At 36.2% G+C, this 20,033-nt stretch overlaps 2 protein-coding genes across 4 annotated transcripts; both read right to left on the bottom strand.

Moving 5' to 3' along the window:
* Positions 1-667: 667 nt before the first annotated feature.
* nim1ka (NIM1 serine/threonine protein kinase a) lies at positions 668-13,121 on the bottom strand. Its single transcript, XM_051902766.1, has 5 exons — positions 12,881-13,121; positions 5,756-6,326; positions 4,538-4,889; positions 2,638-2,906; positions 668-1,666 (listed from the first exon to the last, which is right to left on the bottom strand). The coding sequence occupies exons 3-5, from the start codon at positions 4,827-4,829 to the stop codon at positions 911-913; spliced, it is 1,317 nt and encodes a 438-aa protein (XP_051758726.1). The 5' UTR covers positions 4,830-4,889; positions 5,756-6,326; positions 12,881-13,121; the 3' UTR covers positions 668-910.
* Positions 13,122-13,516: 395 nt separating this feature from the next.
* znf131 (zinc finger protein 131) lies at positions 13,517-20,033 on the bottom strand. Of its 3 annotated transcripts, none has more exons than XM_051902762.1 (7): positions 19,866-20,033; positions 19,029-19,182; positions 18,807-18,908; positions 16,953-17,097; positions 16,165-16,853; positions 15,939-16,069; positions 13,517-14,923 (listed from the first exon to the last, which is right to left on the bottom strand). In XM_051902762.1, exons 2-7 carry the CDS (start codon positions 19,150-19,152, stop codon positions 14,411-14,413), a joined length of 1,704 nt encoding a protein of 567 aa, XP_051758722.1. In that variant the 5' UTR covers positions 19,153-19,182; positions 19,866-20,033; the 3' UTR covers positions 13,517-14,410. The 3 variants fall into 3 exon arrangements, with proteins under 3 accessions (XP_051758722.1, XP_051758724.1, XP_051758723.1); XM_051902764.1 differs by lacking the exon at positions 19,866-20,033 and adding an exon at positions 19,651-19,741; XM_051902763.1 differs by lacking the exon at positions 19,866-20,033 and adding an exon at positions 19,471-19,710.

Below are 20,033 nucleotides of genomic sequence, written 5' to 3'. Positions count from 1 at the left end.
ATAAATCGTGTTTTTTTTTTTTTTTTTGTATACACACGTTTTGTTTTTTGAGGATTCAAAATTGTCAATGATTTTTATACTGTACAAAATAAATTTACATTTTATGCCCTAAAACTATCAAGGAACATTCTGCATTTTTAAATGAAAAAAAAAATTTAAATAAAAATCATTTAGTATTATTTATAAGTTGTTTTCGTCATGCCATGGGGACTAAAATTTTGACATGGACATCTGGTCCCCAGACCGTAGGGAATACCTGGACCACACACATTCTTGTACATCTATCTTTGTGAGGACATTCATTGACACAGTGCAATCTCTAGCTCCTTACCCTACATATCACAACTAAGTACCTAACCCGAACCCTTAGCCTAAACCTATCCTAACCTAATTATAACCTTATTTCTAAAACCAAGTCTTGACCCTTAAAAAGGCCTTTAAAGGAGTCTCAGAAAGTGAGGACGGGCCAAAATGTCCTCACTTTACTCTCTTTGTCCTCACTCTGATGATCTAGAATCTAGAACATAAGGTGTAATATTAAAACATAAATGATTCATTGGTATGCATTAATTCACACAACAATAAAATGTTTTCCAACATTTGTGGTAAAATATTGTCTCTAAAATATATATGCTTTTCCACATCGCAAAGGATATGTTCAAAACAATGCAGTCTAAAGCACTTTATTACATTTATGACATGTGACATCCATGACATTAAGACAAAAGTCTTGCTTCACTCACCTGCAAACACTCATACTTTCCATTTATTCATATAGACTACTTTATTAGAGGCATTCACTAATCTCATGTTCAATGAAAAAAGATAGCAAAAGAGGTATATCAAATATAACTAGCTGAACTATAGTTCCCGTGAGCTGTCCATCATTTCTATACAAGTTTTCTGAGCATCACAGAATGATGCAGAGTTTGGACGTATGCCTCAGGCTCCTGTATGTCTTCAGACGCTCCTTTTTAGCATCGGTTCCATTTACTACATGAGTAACTACTGGCATGCTCTCCACTGCTTGTCGTTTATGTGAGCGGTGTAAGAGGATTCGATAGACTCCAGTGATGGAGCTCCTGCAGTCTTTGCCCTGGTTGTTACGAATGTGGTCTGCAGAGATGCCAAGAGCCTCCAGGGCGTTTCTCACCTCTATCTCATGCTCTTCGAGCTCCCCTGGCTTAGACTCTGCCAGATGGAGCGGGTCCAGTTTAAAGGGCTCCATGGCCTTGGGAAACTCCACCGGCAGCAGCCACTCACAGCCCATCATCTGTTCTACACTGTAGCGGTCAGACGGCTGGGGTTGCAGGATGCCCCGGATCAGTTTCTGGCAAGGTTCAGGCACCCAGGTAGGCACTGTGTACGTCCCATCCAGGATGTAACGCTTCAGCTTGGCCACCGTTTCGGCACGGAAGGGCATGGTGCCAGTCACCATGAAGAAGAGCATGACCCCCAGTGCCCAGATGTCCACACAAACACCTATGTAGTGTTCGTCTCTGAAGAGCTCAGGGGCGGCATAAGGGGGAGAACCGCAGAAGGTGTTGAGGGTCTCGTCGCGACGGCTGACGGTGCTGAAGCCAAAGTCTCCCACTTTAACACAGGTGCTACACGTGTAAAAAACATTCTCTGCTTTCAGGTCTCTGTGAATGATGTTATTGTCATGCTGCAAAATGACAAAGAGAAACTACTATTAACTACTAAATATATAGTTATTTTGAATAACAATGTTGATAAATTTATGTAACGGGGTATTAACTGGGTATTAGGTGTACATATGTGGGTGTATTTATTTGTTTAATATAATAATATTAGTATTATCATTATGCCAAACTATTCAATAAAGTTTTCTTTTCAAGAATTTCATTTGATTAGAGGCTTTTTCTTCATTATGATATCAGAACAGTTAAAGCAATTATTATTATCATATTGATTATATATTTTTAAATACTCCAAAAATTTAATATTTTAATATTCAAAATTCAAGTCTATTAAAACTTTAAAAATTTGACTTGTAATATACATAGTTTAGTTGTAATATAAAAAAGTAAACATAATAATAATTATGAATTACAGTATATTCAAAATATTTACTACTTTAAAATTAATAATAATGATAATAATTAACAATTATAATAATTTTTAAATATTTTATATATTTATGTAATATATAATAAAACTTTAGGTCAATGCAACTACAAACCAGGGATCTAATTATGTATTTCCAGGCACTTTACAGTGTCAGAAGGTTTAAGGATCTGACATATAAGAGAAAGTCAGTAGGCTGCTCAAAGATGAACATATCAATACTATGAATATATTAAAATGAATTTAAATTCAGACATTAAAAACATGTTTATCATAGAAGAGGTTTATTCAAGTCATTTTATGTATGAATTGCATTTTTAATGTATTGTATTTTTCAATAAAACTCAAACTATGTATCTTACAGCAAAACTGAAAAAGTAAACTAGCATGAAAATAATCTGCCAAATTTGAAAGGCCAGGAAAAACAAAAAAAGGAACTGCACTGAGAACATGAAGCTTGCAAAAGAGCATCACCATTTAAACATTAAGCCCACAATTATCATGAATTGCCTCCTTGAATTCTATTCCTTTGCTTCATGTACATCTCACCATATGCTTCACGGCTGAGAGAACTTGAGAGAAGACAATCTTGCTGTCGATGTCGGAGAGCTTTCCCTCTGTGCTGATCTTGGTGTAGAGCTCTCCTCCGCTTGCGTACTCCATGACCAGGTGCAGGCGGGTCAGTGTCTCCACCACCTCGTACAGACGGATGATATTTGGATGGTGCAGCTTTTCCATGCTTGATATCTCCCGGGAGAGCAGCCTTTGGGTCTTTTGATCGAGCTTGGTCTTGTCCAAGATCTTGATGGCTACTTTGTCTGTGGATGACAACATAAAGTTTCAGCCACAGGAGTTTCTCATTCAGAAAATATTCATATTCTTTTGTCTTTGGTATATACAGTATGAAATGTTTAGTCAAAACAGCAGTAAATGTCCATTGTAATAAAGTAAAGACCTTTGAGCAGTTTTGATATCAGATATGGTGTGCCATGCGATATGGAATGTCATTCTACACCCTCTCTTCAAGATCTGCTGCGACACTACAAATACACTGTGCATGTAATTCACATAGCTTTGTAACGGCACACCATGACCTCCTATCCCTTACACACACCAATCTTTGATGAGGCCTACAGCAATTCTAAAGGTCTCGACAGAAATGTGACACCTCAAATCGATTCATCTGTCTGAACCAGATAACTTGTCTCAGCTTGACTTTGACCGAGGACATGCTTCCCACATTATCAATGTAAACTTGACTGTCAGGACACATTTTCTCCATACAATAAAACTGACCATAAAGCACACAGCAAAATCACCTAAATAATAAATAAATAATACATATTTTTCACTAAATATGGATTAAAACTTACATAACAGCACTGTATCACAGCAATAAGTTCGGCAGGAAAATGTTCTTTGAATGTATATATATTGTATTATATAAATATTTATATTAATACAATATATAATATTTATATATAATATTTATTATATTATATTAAATATTTAAGTTATACAATATATATATATGCTTAGTGATGTGGCAACACTCAACAAGTAAATAAATAATAATGATTATTAATTATAATATAATAAACAAATGTAATACTTAAATGAACATTTTAATACTCAAAATATAAAAAAAAAACATTATATCTAATTCGTCTCAGCCTAATAATACTACTGATCAAAAGCTTGGGGTCAGTCAGTTAAAAATTTTAAAATTATTTTTATTATTAATTTTTTAAAATTTTGTTTTATTTAGAAGGACGCATTAAATTGACGAAAAGTGAAAGTAAAAACTTTTACATTGTTACAAAAAATTACTATTTCACAAAAAAAGTAGTAAAAATTGTAGTAATATTTCCCAATATTACAGTTTTTACTGTATTTTTGATGAAATATATGCAGTTTGGTGAGCAGAAGACACTTAACATTAACCCTTAACATTTAAGACACTTAAACATTTAAACATTTTACTAACCCTAAACTTTTGAACAGTGGTGTAGCAATCTTGAATTGCTATATTATGAATATTTGACTTGTAATATATATAATTTTATCACAATTCTTAACATGTTTAGTGATGTTGCAAGCAACATTAAAAAGGTAAATGAAATATTAATTATTCTATTATTAATTATATTAAAAATATTTAGTACTTAAAAAAAAGAACATTTTAGCATTCAAAAAGACTAAATATCTAAATCAACATAACCTAATAAGACTTTCTAAGATGTTCTGAGATAAAGACTTTTAAAGAGGTCAATGTAACTACAAAACAGGGCTCTAAATATGCATTTCCAGGCACTTCACATGTAACTTCAGTGTCAGTGGGCTGCTCTAAGATGAATATATCAGTATTTCAATCACCTACTGTAGCTTGTGGGAAAACTTCTCAAGAAAGAAAGTCAAAGCATATGTACCATTACACACAACTGCTTACCTTTCGTCAGAGCGTGGATGCCGAGCTTGACGTGAGAAAAGTTTCCGCAGCCGATCTCGCCGCGTATCTTGTAGAAGCCGATGCGGCGGCCCACGGTGAGCTCTCGCACCATCTTCTCATCTTGGCACATGTCCAGATTGAGCTTCTCCAGCGGGGTGAGGCGGCGCGGCTGGGTCCCCTCGTCGTCCGTGCAGATGTCGGAGCTGTCTTGCCGGCTCCATCGTGCATAACGCTGGGGACCCACAGCTGAGACCCCGACGGAGCCCCCCCCAGACGGATAGACGGCAGTCATCCTGCCACAGGCCACTGGGGGGCTTAGCTCATGGCAGGAGACCTGGAACTAAAGCACCACCTGAAGGTATGAAATGATACACAAGGAGGAAGATAAATTTGCTTATTTACCCCTTGAACTCTACCTATAAACTCAAGGATCTTATCAAGGAGCAAATAACAAGTTCAATTAAACCATTAAAATATGAGGATTTTTTTTCAGATTTCAAATAGGGAAGAACAAAACGATAAACTTGGTTAAGGTATTTATCTGAGAATTTTTTTTTGGCAAAACAGGTAAACTACAGCTACACAATTCATTTTACAACAACAACAACAACAGAGAAAAACAAAAACAACATAAGCAGTTAATATTTATATGGTTCTCTCTTGTTTTTGCATGTTCATAATTTCTTTGTATGACAGATTAACCAAAAATTATGCCAGCACAATCTGGTATGTTTCTGGCATGATTATTAATTATAACATAAACAAATTTAATACTTAAAATGAACATTTTAATATTCAAAATATATAAAAAAAACATTATATTATTATATGCTTCATGCAATCATTAACACATATTTAATCATTTAAATAAAGGGTGAAGATGTCAATTTTCCTAGGCCAGACATCACTTTTGGCCACTTCTATATACACACATATGTATATATGTATGGATATATATATATATATATATATATATATACACATATACATATGTGTGTATATATAGTGTATATATGTATTCTTACATAACTAAGTGTGCACAAATAATAACAATAATAAATATATAAAATATATTAATGTAATAAATAATGAATTAAAAATGTACACACACTAATAATATAAGTATATAAATACATTTTAATAAAATAAATGAACAATTCAAGGATTGTTTTTTAATTACAAAGCATCACCACACATTAATGAATAGTCCTTTCTTACCTTCACATGTTGTCCTGAATGTCTGTCTCAATTTCCAAAATTAGCTCATTATCGCTACATCTCAGCTGAAGGTTATACACATATCCAAGTATAAAGGAGTAGATGTTTAGGGTTGTCTGCTTCACCCAAGCAGCCAGGTGCACAACGCTGTTCCTTCCCCTCAGTCCTGCGTCTCCCTGAACCTCATCAGATATACCCGATTTAATTGGTGCGTTGTTTCAAAGATAAAAATAGACTGGGGATCAGCGTTGAGAACGATGAGGGCTGTGATTGTTGCCTGGCTGCTATAACAAGGCTCCACACTGCTCTCGGTGACCCTGGTTTCTTGTATGGCTCTTCCTCTCATTTAACATCTTTGGCTGGTTGGTCATTCAGAAATGGGGGCACCACATAGAAAACAGCCACTCCCTCTTCATTTGTTCATCTCGTGTGTTTTTTCTGTGCTTCTGACTCACTCTACAGTCTTCTTTCTGGGATTAGTGTGCTCAGAGATCCTAATCCGTGCCTTTTTTAGTGGTCCTTAAATCTCCAATGTAAACTGTAGGGACTAAACTAAAGAATTCCTGTTTACCTAGGAAGAGAGAGAGAGCGAGAGAGAGAGAGAGAGAGAGAGAGACAAAGAAAACATTAAGACCATGACACTGCCTTTACCCTGTCCTTAACTCACCTTTCCTTTAGCTAAACCCTTAGCTTATTAATTCATTAATTTATTTTATTTAGTTTGTCTAAACCAGTGTGATTTTTTTTTGCGGCAAAGTTTTTGAAGCTTTTACATTATTTATTAAATAACTGTAATTTTTTTTTACAATTAAATAATAAGTTTAAGAGAATGACAAAAATATAAAGAAACATATTTATAATTAAATTTGAAATAAATTAAATGTCTTACTACAAATGTGACTAAGATCAATGTGTGCATTTTGTGTGGTTCAGGATGCAATTAGGGTGAGTTTGCTGATGTGGTTCCTTTAACAACGTCCCTAAAGGGCAAAATATAAGTACACAGAGTGCCCTAGAGCCACTGAGCACTAACAGCACACATAAAACAAGCCCTACACACACATTACGCCACAAATATTATGATGTATAAGGCAATAAGAGTATATCAGTTCAGATTACACTTAATCTGATTGCATTGACAGCAAAATAGTTACAAAAGTAAACACCACTGTTCATTTTTTTAAATAAATTAATACTTTTCATTCAGCAAGGATGCATTAAATTGATCAAAAATGACAGTAACCTGAACCTTCTATTCATCAAAGGATCCTGAAAAAATCTATCACGCTTTTCACAAAAATATTAAGCAGCACAACTATTTAAAATTGATAATAATAAGAAATGTTTCTTCAGCAACAAATCAGCATATTAGAATGATTTCTGAAGGATCATGTGACACTGAAGACTGTAATTTAAAGGGTTAGTTCACCCAAAAATTCACTTTCAAGGCCCAGAAAGGTAGTAAAGACATCATTAAAATAGTCCATGTGACTGCAGTGGTTCACTGAACGCCGGCTCAGTATTGGACTGACAGGGAAGAGAAGAAATTGTTGAATAAAGTCATTATTTTTGTTTGTTTTTTTGCACACAAAAAGTATTCTTGTCGCTTCATAAAATTAAGGTTGAACCACTGTAGTCACATGAACTATTTTAAAAATGTTTTTACTACCTTTCTGGGCCTTGAAAGTGGTAATTAAATTGCTGTCTATGGACGAGTCATATACCTCTCAGATATAAATTAAGATAAAATATCTTAATTTGCGTTCCAAAGATGAACGAAGGTCTTACGAGTTTGGAACGACATGAGGGTGAGTAATTAATGACAGAATTTTCATTTTTGGGTGAACTAACCCTTTAAGTATTGAATCATTCATAATGTTGCTTGATATGCGATTGAACATATTATTTTCACTTGATAAATGATGGAGGGACCATATCTATCCATTTCCAGAAAGTGTACAATTGTAGTTCATAACATAATACTTCTATGGACACATGTTTTGCACATGCTCTTTAATCAAAGAACACCAGGTGTGTTGTTTCTCCTCACAGGACTATTGAGCATTGCACCTGCACAGACACCTTTAGGTGTGATAATGTGTTCTTTGCAGGTGGAGACGAGAGGTGATGCTGATTTAAGCTGCTGAGCTTGGTTTTCAACAGGGTTCTTTGACATAATAGACCCAAACTGTTTTCTTTTGTTCTAACTCCCTGAGCATCAGCATCTTAGAATTATAGCTAAACCAACCAGATCTGCAGAAAGTGCTTTGAAGCTGATCAGGTGTTAAAGTCATGTATCTTTATGTGTATGTGTATTGTATATCTCTCTAAGTACTTGTTTGTGTTACTGCCATAAATGATAAGTGATTTGACAATCGTATAAGAACCCAAACAGTCTTATACACAACCAGCAGGTCTTTCTAAGAAGTAGATTTAATCCCGCTTCATTCACGCACTCAAAACAGATTAATTCCATTGGCGTCAGCACCGAGCATTTAAAGAATAAGACCACAGGTTCATTCGCATAACAACATTTTGTTTATTTCAGCTACTCTGAGTGAGAAATACACTACTGCTTGAAAGTTTGAGGTTGGTGAGAAGTTTTTGAAAAATGTATCTTATGCTCACCAAGGCTGCATTTATTTGATCAAAATATAGTAAAAATAGTAATCTTGTGAAATATTATTAAAACCTTTATCTATTTTAATATATTTTAAAATGTAATGTATTCCTATGATGGCAAAGCTGAATTTTCAGCATCATTACTCCAGTCACATGATCCTTCAGAAATCATTCTGATGTGCTGATTTGCTGCTCAAGAAACATTTCTTATTATTATCAATATTGAAAACAGTTATGATTCTTAATATTTTTTTGTGTAAACGGTGATACTTTTTTCAGGATTCTTTGATGAATAGAAAGTTCATAAGAACAACATTTATTTGAAATATATATATATATATTACAATGTAAATGCCTTTAATCTATAAATGCATGAATGTTTCGGCAATCATTATTACATATTCGGGTCTTTAGCGACCCGTATCTATATCTAACATGGATGGATCTCTACCTGTCGCAAGAATATAAAACTCTCCTGATTATTAGAGTAACAATTACAAAAAAATAAAATAAAGCATATTTTGTTAACTTTTGGAACTTGGAAGGGTTCAGTTTGAGAAGATTTTTTATACCATCATCACTGTCCTAGTCAGAGCTCAGTTCCCAAGAACATTCAGCATCTGGCTCATATTTGTGATCTCAAACATATACTCAAAACTATTGTTTTTAACATTTTGATCGCTGACAGCTTTGTCACCAGATCCACCATCAAGTGACAGTGACTAATATGTGATTGTGTTCAGTACTTGCTCTGCAGTAAAACGCTGAGCCATTTCAAGTTTTGCTGATGATACTTCCTATTCTTTTGTTTTCTGCCTGCGGTAACTATGAGTGAAACGTCACTTCAACATTGTGTATCAGACATCATTTATCAGAAAAAAAGGTGAATTGCACTTATTCAGTCATCAAAGATTCAATTATTGTTGTGCAGATAATATATACTTACAGTTACACACCTCGGGTCGTTGCGACCCTATACAATTTTTTACAAAAAATGAATGGAAAAACAGGCATTCTTTTATAATTTTATTATTTTTTTCTTGTTATATTGTTTATAATGACTTGATTGGGGAATACTAAGAAGGTTGATGTCTAACTTTAAAAAATGAATGAAGAGGAGGGTAGTAAATGACGTCCTGGGTCACTAAAGACTCAAGGTGTGCGTTTAAAGGTTAATCTTTATGAATGAAAAGTGTATAAATATACATACATATACACACACACATAAACACATATACATATTAAATATATATACTAAAATTTTGAATGGTAGTGTACCTCAGTACTGATTGATAAACTGATCATTATATAAACAATGGGATGGTAGCATGTATAGCCAAATAGAAGGCTGTAAATCTACATCTAATGTAGATATTTGACCTTCCTTATTTTATATCATTGCCCTACTTCACACACTATTTATCAAGGCACAGCACACAAAATTGAAATGATGTTTCTCATGAATACTCAAATCCTCAGGCTTCAAACACCTTCCTGTGTGCGTGTGTGTGTGTGTGTGCTGCTGCTGTTGTTGCTGCTGAAGGGGCTGCAAAGATTCAACTGCTGACAGAATTGTCTTTTAAAGTCTAACGCAAGCAGGAATTCTAAAACGATCCTTTCAAGTGCATGGATGTGCATGTGTCTGCATTATGATCTCTGTCTCACCCTTTTCCACCCTCTATCTGACCCTTTATTTATTTATTTATTTATTTATTTATTATTTGCTGCTGTGCCTTTAAGACGTCTAAGTAAATGCTCTCTTGTCATGTGAAATGACATACAGTGCTTGCCGATGAGTTTACTGTCAGGTCCAATGTAGGTCTTAACTGCTTCACCCCTAAATAAATATTTTTGAAATTAATTTAATGTAATTACATTTGGAACAACATGAGCATGTGAATAAATGATGACATAATTTACATTTTTAGGTGAACTATCCCTTTTAAAGTGTGTATTTTCTATTGAAATTATTTTATTTGTATAATTTCTAAAACCTAAATTCAACATCAATTTGTCAAAAACGGCAAAAAGCTCATCATTTAGCTCCTCTCTGGAACACGGCACCATTAGCATGAGTCTCACAGCCAGGATTTAGAATGTGGTACTTACATCAACTGTGTGACTCCCTTTGCACTGACTATCCCTGAAGCATTGTCCACAGGGGCCATTTCTACCGATCCGGCCGTGATCTACACATAAGATAAACACTCCCCACATGGGATATCAGTGGCCCCTGAGCCTTGCTGCATGTACAGGGCTCAGCTAGTAAAATCTTTGGCTCAAATGCAGGCACTCATTCTACAGAAAGTAACATTATGTTAAACGTGTAGTATGTGCAAATTCATAGTATTCATAAAATAGAAGGCAAGAAGTCTATTCGTCGATTCAGAATGTTGATTCTGAATTGCACATCCAATGGATACTTTACTATCCTACGAGCTCATGTGGGAGGATTTGGGAATGGCAGTGAAGCGATGCAACTGACACCGCAAGTCACATGACATTGACAACATAGCAAACGTAGTACATTTCGTACTATACAGAAAACCCTTTTTTAACGGTCATGAAATTCCACATCAAATGTAGTACCTACTCAGTATGCGATTTCATTAGCAGCTTCTGCGTACACACTCATAGGCACCGCTACACAAAGCCCCCCTGTGTGTGTTTTGATTGAGACACATGGCCAGAGAGGGGAAAAAAAAGAGCTCAGTGGTGAAAAGAACAGGGACAATAGGGGGCCAGAGGTGGAAATCTGGAATTTCCATCACGTAGCTACAACCACCCAAATGTCAAATCATTTACTGAGAAATTAAGCACTCAAAAGCTATACTGGACCTAACATCAAACCCAAAACGAAGCACTGTATGTCATTTCACATGAGAAGAGGGCATTTAAGGCACATTCACACCAGGAACAATAACTATAAATGTAACTATAATGATAGCTATATTAGTGTCCACACCAGCGGACAATATTTTTCTGTTTATTCTAAATGTGCAATGCAGGTTTGTCCTCTGCCATTTTAAAAAAGCTCTTTAAAGCAGGATGGATTCTGATTGGCTGTCAATGTTTTTATCTTTCATCAGCTGGAAAAAAAAAAAAGTTCTAAAAGTGATACCAACAATATTGTTTCTCTGTGCTATTATCATTATACGTAGTTGTGGTGTGGACTCTGCTATTTTTCTCTGTGATTTTTAGAACTTTATTGTTATAGTTATCATCCTTGGTGTGAACGGGCCTTTACCTAGACGTCACAGCAGCAAAAACTTAATTTATAAAGACATTTTAAAAATAATAAAAATAAAACATAAGATCAGCCACAAAATGTTTGTGGATGATATTCATTAAATGTTATAAACAACATATTTCGAGGAGGCACTACTATACATGATGAAATGAACTGGTTACGTCCCTTTCTCAATAATGCTATTAATTCTAACCACAAGCATCACACATGCTTCAAGAACATGTATTCAGATTTTTATACATGTCTGAATATGTCCATTTTAATGAGTCCTTAAATAAGGAACATAATTAAGGAGTTCAATTGATGTTTGGACCTTTGAGGGAAAAAACATGCAGATTATGCGATGAAACCACAAGGCTGTTTCCGTTTCATTGTGCCCTGTTAATGTATTCCCAACCCATCAAAGCAGCTTTAATCTCAGACCTAAAACCATGTTTCATGTCATCCAACTAAGGAGTCATCAAAGGAGCCTGAACAAAAGTTGACATCAATCCGTGAGAAACTAGAAAGGATCATTCGATATCATAAATTACAATATTCTCAGTAAATTAATACTTCTATTCAGTAGCTATATGGGAACAGCTTTGTTCATTCAGGCCTGGAGATTCACACACCTGTACTGTTCAAACACTAATGCGGCTTTATTATTACCACCTGAGACCCTCTGTAGACCCCCACAAATTCCCAAAAGCAAGACTAAAATCATGTTAATCACAAACAGCATTTGATTAGAGGATTTTAAACCAGTTTGTCAGGCTTTGTAAATGTTCAGTCATAAGGGTTGGTAAAAACGTAAAAAAAAAAAAAAAAGCATATTTTTACACAAATAATAATAAATATAATATGACATATTAAATAAATATAATATAACTGGCAACAAAATTAAAATAAATCTTTTTATACTCTTCTCAAGACACTTAAGGTGACACCACGCATGTGTTAGTGTCAGATTTTGGTGACTAGTTGAGCTCTGTGCAATATGATAATAAGATATGACTAATAATAATTTGTTTAATAAAATGATGCTCGTATCTGAGCCAAAGATGAATTGTAGTACAAGTACACGCTTCCATAACAACTGCTGCTGGGTAGTAACAGCAGGTACATCAACATCAAGATTTGTCGATTGATATCTACACAAATATCATCTAGAAGCCTTGTAAACAGTTTGTAAGCATACATGAATTGATCATGCTTTTATGAATTTACTAATCTCTCATATAGTGAGAATGGATAAGGGTAAATATCCTTACCTTTCTGAAGCGTTGAATTATTGTGCGTATTCGTTGCGAGATCATTCAGTGTTTTTTTTTTTTTTTTTTTAACTCGGTGCTTGTCATAGCATTGGCCTGAATGTGATGCGCGAGGACTCCTGGCACCATCACAGCAACAGGGAGGCCAAGTGACGGACAGCTCTGTTAACCAATCACATCTTGGGGTGGGATTAAGGGGTTTCTTAAACCAATAGGCTATTAGGACATTCCTTAGAAAGACAAAAAAAAAAAAAATTACACTCTTTTAGTGTAATTTGGCACTATCATAATCAACGCGATCAACTGAATATCACTGATGGTGATCCTATAAACCATAGGTATATATATATATATATATATATATATATATATATATTTATAACGTTGTGAGAAAAACAATAATTGTGATATAAAGTCAATGTGATTTCAATATTTTTTTGCAGCGTTCCTTAAAAAAAAGCTTCCATGTTGGGTACTGTAATTAGGATGGCTTATATAAAGTAATAAAATCAATGCATTAAACATGTTTACTAAAACTAAATTTTGTCCCCACTGTCCAACACGATATTCAAAGGCTCACAACACAATATATATTAATATAACAGAAACTGGCAGTATCGATAAATTACGCATTCATTTCGCGAATTACAGAATATCAAGAACTGTATTTTCTTCAATAAAAACAATACAGAAACACACATATATGATTTTAGTTTACATCTTAATTATGTTTTTAAGCATCTTAAATTTGATTGTTTTAAAATATTAATATTAACATTCATTTTATTAATAATAATCATCATTTACAAAAAATAAGTCTTCCTGCACCCCTTTTAGAAGTTTGCTGATGGGTCACAGCCTCCTGGTTGAAAACCACTGATCTTGAGCTTCCCTGGCGGTCAATGCACCTCAGTTTGAAAAGACCTTTAAACCATGTCTGCATCAGCAGTAAATGTTGCTTCATGTCCCAATTAAATTTGAACTCATGTTCATATTAAATGCCACTACTCAAAAGAGGCTCAGGGTTACAAAGTGTGACAAACATTTCACAAGATTGCAGACATTCAGATTTCTCTCATCTCTACCATCTGCATGATCATTGTAATTCAGCATTAACTGAATGAGGAAAAAAGGTTAGAAACACAAGCCTGAACTGCATTTATGTTTCTCTGGATTATTTGGGGGACATATTTTGCCCTTTAATTGTTTTATGAAAATAAGCTTCTTACACACTCTAAACATACATCCAAAAAAAAAAAAAAAAAAAAAAAAAAAATTCCACCCCACAAACAGTCTTGGCGACGTGCACTATTCTTGAAATCACTTACATCTCTTGCTATTCTTATCCACAACATACATTAAAAGCATGACTGAACCTGTCATTAGATTTATAGAGACACTGCTTGACAAAGCTGAAAGAAATTAAGCAGAATGAGCATTACTGTATAATTTTGAGGGGTGGGAAAGGAGAAAAGGTCTAGATCATCTCCCCATTTCGTTCTTAAAGTGTCCATGCACAACAGAGGCCTTTCATACATTTGCAATCTTTTCTTCTTTCGAACTTTCCACGGCCTCTTGTTTAATGTCACAGTCTGCTGGTTGTGCAACAGTCACCTGTGCTAGTTGGATTCCCATTGCTTGTTCTTTCAATCTCTCAGCCTCTACTTGTAAAACCACTGTCTCTTCCACCCCACCTTCAGTCTGAGGCGTCTCTTCCTCCACCACAAGAGTCTCCTCAACAGCTACAACATCCGCCGGATCCACAGTAACATGCTCCACCCGCATGCCGTGCTCCAGTATCACCCTCTCCTCTCCCTCCTCAACCTCTGCCATAGTCAAAACTGTGGTTGGGTCAGAAATCATGACTTCCTCTGTGACAATAACCTTCTCCTGTAAGCCATGGTGTTCTTGCAGATGAGCATGGAGGTCTCTGGGTTGTGTGAACCACTGATCGCAGATGGTGCAATGGTTGGGTTTCTCGCCCGTGTGGGTCACCAAGTGGTCCTTGAACTGCTCCCAACTGTTGAAAACACTGCTACAGACCTGAGGTGTGAAAAAGATAAGTGAAAAGAAATAAGTGATTAGCGCTGCATGACAAATCGAAATAAAACAGAAATCGCGACACAGCTTAGTGCCATTATATAAAATGCATGTGTTGTGTACATCTTCACAAACTTGTAATAAGCGCTTATAAATCAGTTGTCATTAATAGAATAGATTTAATAACCTCACTAACCCTAAAATTTACATAAACCCTGCCCCCGGGAACAAGCAACAAAGGGGGCGAGGCTATGTTGGGCTGCTTTAGAGAAGAGGAAGAGTTGTTGTAGTACAGTCTTGTTGCCATGCCGTCATTTTACGCCGGACTGTTTCACAAACGAGGGTCAGTTCAACACTGAATTTGCACAAAAGATTAACATGACAGCACATACTAGTCGAGGAGTTGAATCAACTCCACAGCAACTACATAATTTTTCTTCTTCCTGAGTCTCTCCATCAGTGTCCGACTCCGGTTTGAACAATTTAAGGTTGAACAACATTACTGACAATCGTCATTTTGGCTGCATGAGATTCTCCAGCTTTGTTGTTGTTGAGCAACCTAAGCGTGAGCTGTTAAAGCTCCGGCCTCTTTTGGAAAGCGGGCCGGGAGCAGCAGCTCATTTGCATTTAAAAGGGACACACACAAAAACGCCGTGTTTTAGCTCACACCCAAATAGGGGCAAATTTGACAAGCTATAATAAAGGATGTGGGGTATTTTTAGCTGAAACTTCACAGACACATTCTGGGGACACCAGAGACTTATATTACACCTTGTAAAAGGAGCATTCCTTTTAAGACAGCCATAAATATTTAGTATTGTAATTTTACAGTTGTACTCAACTAAAATGATTATATTATCTTATATTTTACAATGTAATATTACAAAAGTTAAGCCCTACAAAATCATAAATTGCAATTTTTATTAGGGGAAAAATAAATAATTAGATTTTTAGTTTTTCAGAAAGTTTGGTATATTAAAATGCATGTTTGGATAGTGTGTTATTGGTAAAAACCAACCTGGCATTCATAGAGCTTCTTTCGCCCTTTTTTGGCTCCAGAGCCATTTTGACATGCTGACATGTGGCACTTCAGCGTACTGTTCCTGGCGAAACGTTCATGGCATTCTGGACACTCAAAAGGTTTCTCACCTATACATATATGGATAAGTGAAAAGCTGATTAAAGATTAAACTTGAATGCATTTGTTAAGATACATTTAACCTCATAATAGCTCACCCACACACCTGTGTGCTTCCTTAAATGCTCTTTGAAGTGTCCAAAATGATCGAACTGCTTTTCACAGTACTCGCAAACATGCACTTTCTTTTTCTGCCGTCGGGACTGTTCCTCCGCATCAAAATGATAATTGTTCAGGTGCTGTTTAAGGGCTCCTTCTCGAGCGTATACTTTGCTGCAGTGCCTGCAGACAAAGCCCCTATCCGGGGTTGCGGTGTGAGTCTTCATGTGCTGTTTGAGGTGGTAGTATAGTTTGAAGCAGCGGTCGCACTTGTCACAACGGAAAAGGTTGTCCAGCTGAGAGATCTGGACCTCCACCACTTCAATATTTTCCAAGGTCTTGGAGGCCATTACAGCCTCTTCCTGCACGACTACCGTCTCATCGTCCTTTTTCATCACATGGAGTGTCTGCTCTCCCTGCTGGTACTTGCTAGTGATGTCGGCCAGCAAGGCCAACGCAGAGTCATCCGAAGAAGGTTCGGTGGAACTCCTGGCAGCATCCACTACCTCCACCAGACCGCTTTCCTCCACCTCGATATGCTCCTCATCAACTTCCACCTCAATTTCAACGGATTCAGTCTCCACTGAAGGAAGAGTCTCAGTGATCACATTGAAGGTCTCTGCGATCTTCCTCTTCTTAGCCTTGCTCTTTCCAGCCAAGGCCTGGGAGGGGTTTAATGAGGTGGTACCATTTCTTCTACGTGGGAGAAGAAAAAAAAAAAAAAAAGTTTAAAAATTAGCTACAAGATAAAATCAGGAAGAAGAAAATGTTTGAGAAGTACAGTAGGCGAGTAACCTGTTGTTCAAGGCTTTGATTGCCTCCTGCATTTGAAGGTACTCTGCAGCTCTCCAGACATCACTGACTTCTTCCTCACCATTCACAGCTAATGTAGCCGTATAAGTGAACTCCATTAGGTGGCGGAAGGCAGTGTTGCCAACACCTGTTCATTGGAACAGAAATATTGAAGTAAAGTTTATTATTTAGAATACAACATTCTGGAGTTATTTTTAGATTTTCACTATCAGGGCTGGGGGTACATAACGTGCAACAGCAGAAATGTGCATGTTGTGACAACTAGTCCACTTGGAACCAAAAACATGAGGTTGATTCAGGTCTGATATTAGTAGTCTCTGGTTTCTGGTAAAACAAATGTGCTTTTATACAATGGACCCGAGAATATCTAAAAAATTTTTAAAATATGCCAACTTCATTTCAATTATTCATTTTATGGAAAATAAAATATGTTTCAAAATATTTCTGATGCATTTTTTTTTTTCTTGGGGGGTCAATACAATAAAAGTCACTGGGGTTCAGTGTGGTTTTGGACCTCTTTTACTTTCATTGTATGGAAAGAACTTTTTTAGTATTCTGCAGAAGAAGAAATTCATATAGGTTTGGAACAACATGAGGGGTTCAGTAAATGATGATAGAATTTTAATTTTTTTGTATTTGTACGATCCCTTTAATAACTCCTACATACCCTAACAGAGAATCTCAGTTTTTTCGGATTTATAAAATTTATCTGTAATTTTAAAACTTAAGTACTTTTAATATCAGTTACTTTAATACTTTTACTTAAAGGGGGGTATAATGCTATTTCATGCATTCTGACTTATTTACACTTTTAAAGAGTTGGATTCTCATGCTAAACATTTCAAAACATCCAACTCATGTTTTGAAATGTTTAGCATGAGAATCCAACTCTTTAATAGTATGACGGAGTATTTCTGTGCCAAAAATACTCTTCCAAATCCTCTTAAATTTCGGGATCTTTTTTTCGAGTATGTGCCTGTGTGACATCAAAAAGGTACTCAAGATTAACATGAGATTGGCAGAAACTGTGTGTGATACCCCCCCTTTAAGTATTTTTCTTATACGCAACTTTAACTTTTACTCGAGTCAATTTCCATAACGGAATCTGTACTTTTACTTGAGTATGACGATTGGTCAATTATACAGCACTGCTTTATATGGATGTGAGGATAATGCCATCAAAACTTTTCTGAAGACAGTCAATTCCCTTCAGAGATACATTCATATAAACCCCACCCCCCAAATCAGTATTTATATTTTTCTATAAGAGCTTGCAGTGCCTGGTACAGTATTTGCTCTGCTGGCACGTCTGGGTTCTCTTCTTTGCATCTTTCTTCACAGCACGTTCCATTTCTGGCCTGTGTTAACGTCCTGTTTACAGATTTCGTAGTGTCCACACAAATGACATTTTGGGAAATGATTGCACTGCAGTTTGTGTGCAAGTCCGGAATAGAGATCGGGCAATAAATAAATTAAAAAAAAAAAAAAAAAAACCCTGTCCGGTCGCCCCGTGCATCTCTAGTCCTGGTTCAGACTCAGGTTTTTCTTTTATAAAAAGTATTTATGCATGTGGTGTTTGGGTAAGAAGTCATTCGGGTCAGATTTTAGGACCCAAGAAGACCTCTACTGCAGTATATCGGTCTTCAATTAAAAAACCTGCCACCAAGCAGAAAACTATACTGTGTTACAGACAGGCGCTTCCAGATTAGACAGCTTTGCGGATTAAAACTAACATTATCCAGGAAATATAGGCCACATGTTAATAATATATTATTCATTATAGCAAGAATATATAACCACTTTTGGTTACATACAATTGTACATATTGTTAGGTACCTTCAATCTCCACTAGAGGCTCTTGAGTGAAGTCCTGGAAGAATTTGTGGAAAAACTGACTGCATGCAGCCAAAACAGCTTTGTGGGCCCTAAACTGATGTCCTGTTAAATAACCACAATTATCAGCACCACCGAATATGTGCAACTTTTATTTTACTGTATAATATTTTGCATAATTCAGAAAGTCATTGGATTAAGAGGTACAGAGACTGGAAACCTTACCATCCACAATGAGAGTGATGTCTGTGAACTGATCCAGCTGACGCTGCTCGTTCAGTTTGTCAAGCATCACTTTATAATGGGCTGGAAACTCATGCCCATAGTCAACATCTCCATCAACTGACATGGTTCAGCCCTTCCCCTGCGCATGCAAGTACTATGGGAAAAAAAACAAAAAACATGTTGGAATAAGAAAAATATGCATGTAAAGTATTTGTATAATAATAATAATAATAATAATAATAATAATAATAATGAAATAAAGATGCATGTGACCTCTTGGGAACAAAAAGCCGTTACAATTGCTTTTCTAAGTTGATAGACAGCTACAATAATAATCAGTTAAATGTCAAGGCGTTTATAAAGCTATGCTATTTGCCTACAATATTTAACATGCGTGTTTCATTTAACACTGATAATGCTTTTAGATAAATTAGGCACATACTTTGTAATGGCCCCTATGCCAACAGATCCATAGAGTAGCGGGCATATCTAAGCAGCATGCCGAATAAGCGCGCATTTCTACGGGAAGCTTCTCTACGCAAGACTGGCAGCTTTACACCCAGCAGGTTATATTGGTGCAAAAGCCAAGTACTTCAACAGCCCAACCGTATAGAGAACCTACAGAAATATACAAACGGCAAAAGAAGCGGTGTGTGCCAGTCAGTTTCATGTTACTCGCACGCTGGGCCTGTGGCTGCTAACGCATTCGCCATTTGTTTTCTGGACCATTGTCGTTACGTCATCAAATCGCGCATTAAAATGCTCTTTTAATCAGACAAATTCAATATCAGCTAAATAATGAGTGACGCAGGACCTCTAACGCTCCAGAGAACTTACCCTGGGTGACGCTCTGATGTTTACTGCGGTTGTTTATACGCGTTGGAGGCCTGAAGCTATCAATGTGCTGTTTTTCCTCCGCTCGTCGAAAAAGGGCGGTCGCTCATACTCTGGCCTCGAGTTCCCATAAGCCCTTGCGGATGAGTTTTATCGCGCGAGGCTGACAGG

Source organism: Ctenopharyngodon idella, chromosome 8 (genome assembly GCF_019924925.1).
Source record: "Ctenopharyngodon idella isolate HZGC_01 chromosome 8, HZGC01, whole genome shotgun sequence".
In the NCBI taxonomy this organism is placed as follows: domain Eukaryota; kingdom Metazoa; phylum Chordata; class Actinopteri; order Cypriniformes; family Xenocyprididae; genus Ctenopharyngodon; species Ctenopharyngodon idella.
Note: the sequence above shows the minus strand (reverse complement) of the source record. Positions and strands in the feature narration are given on the sequence as shown.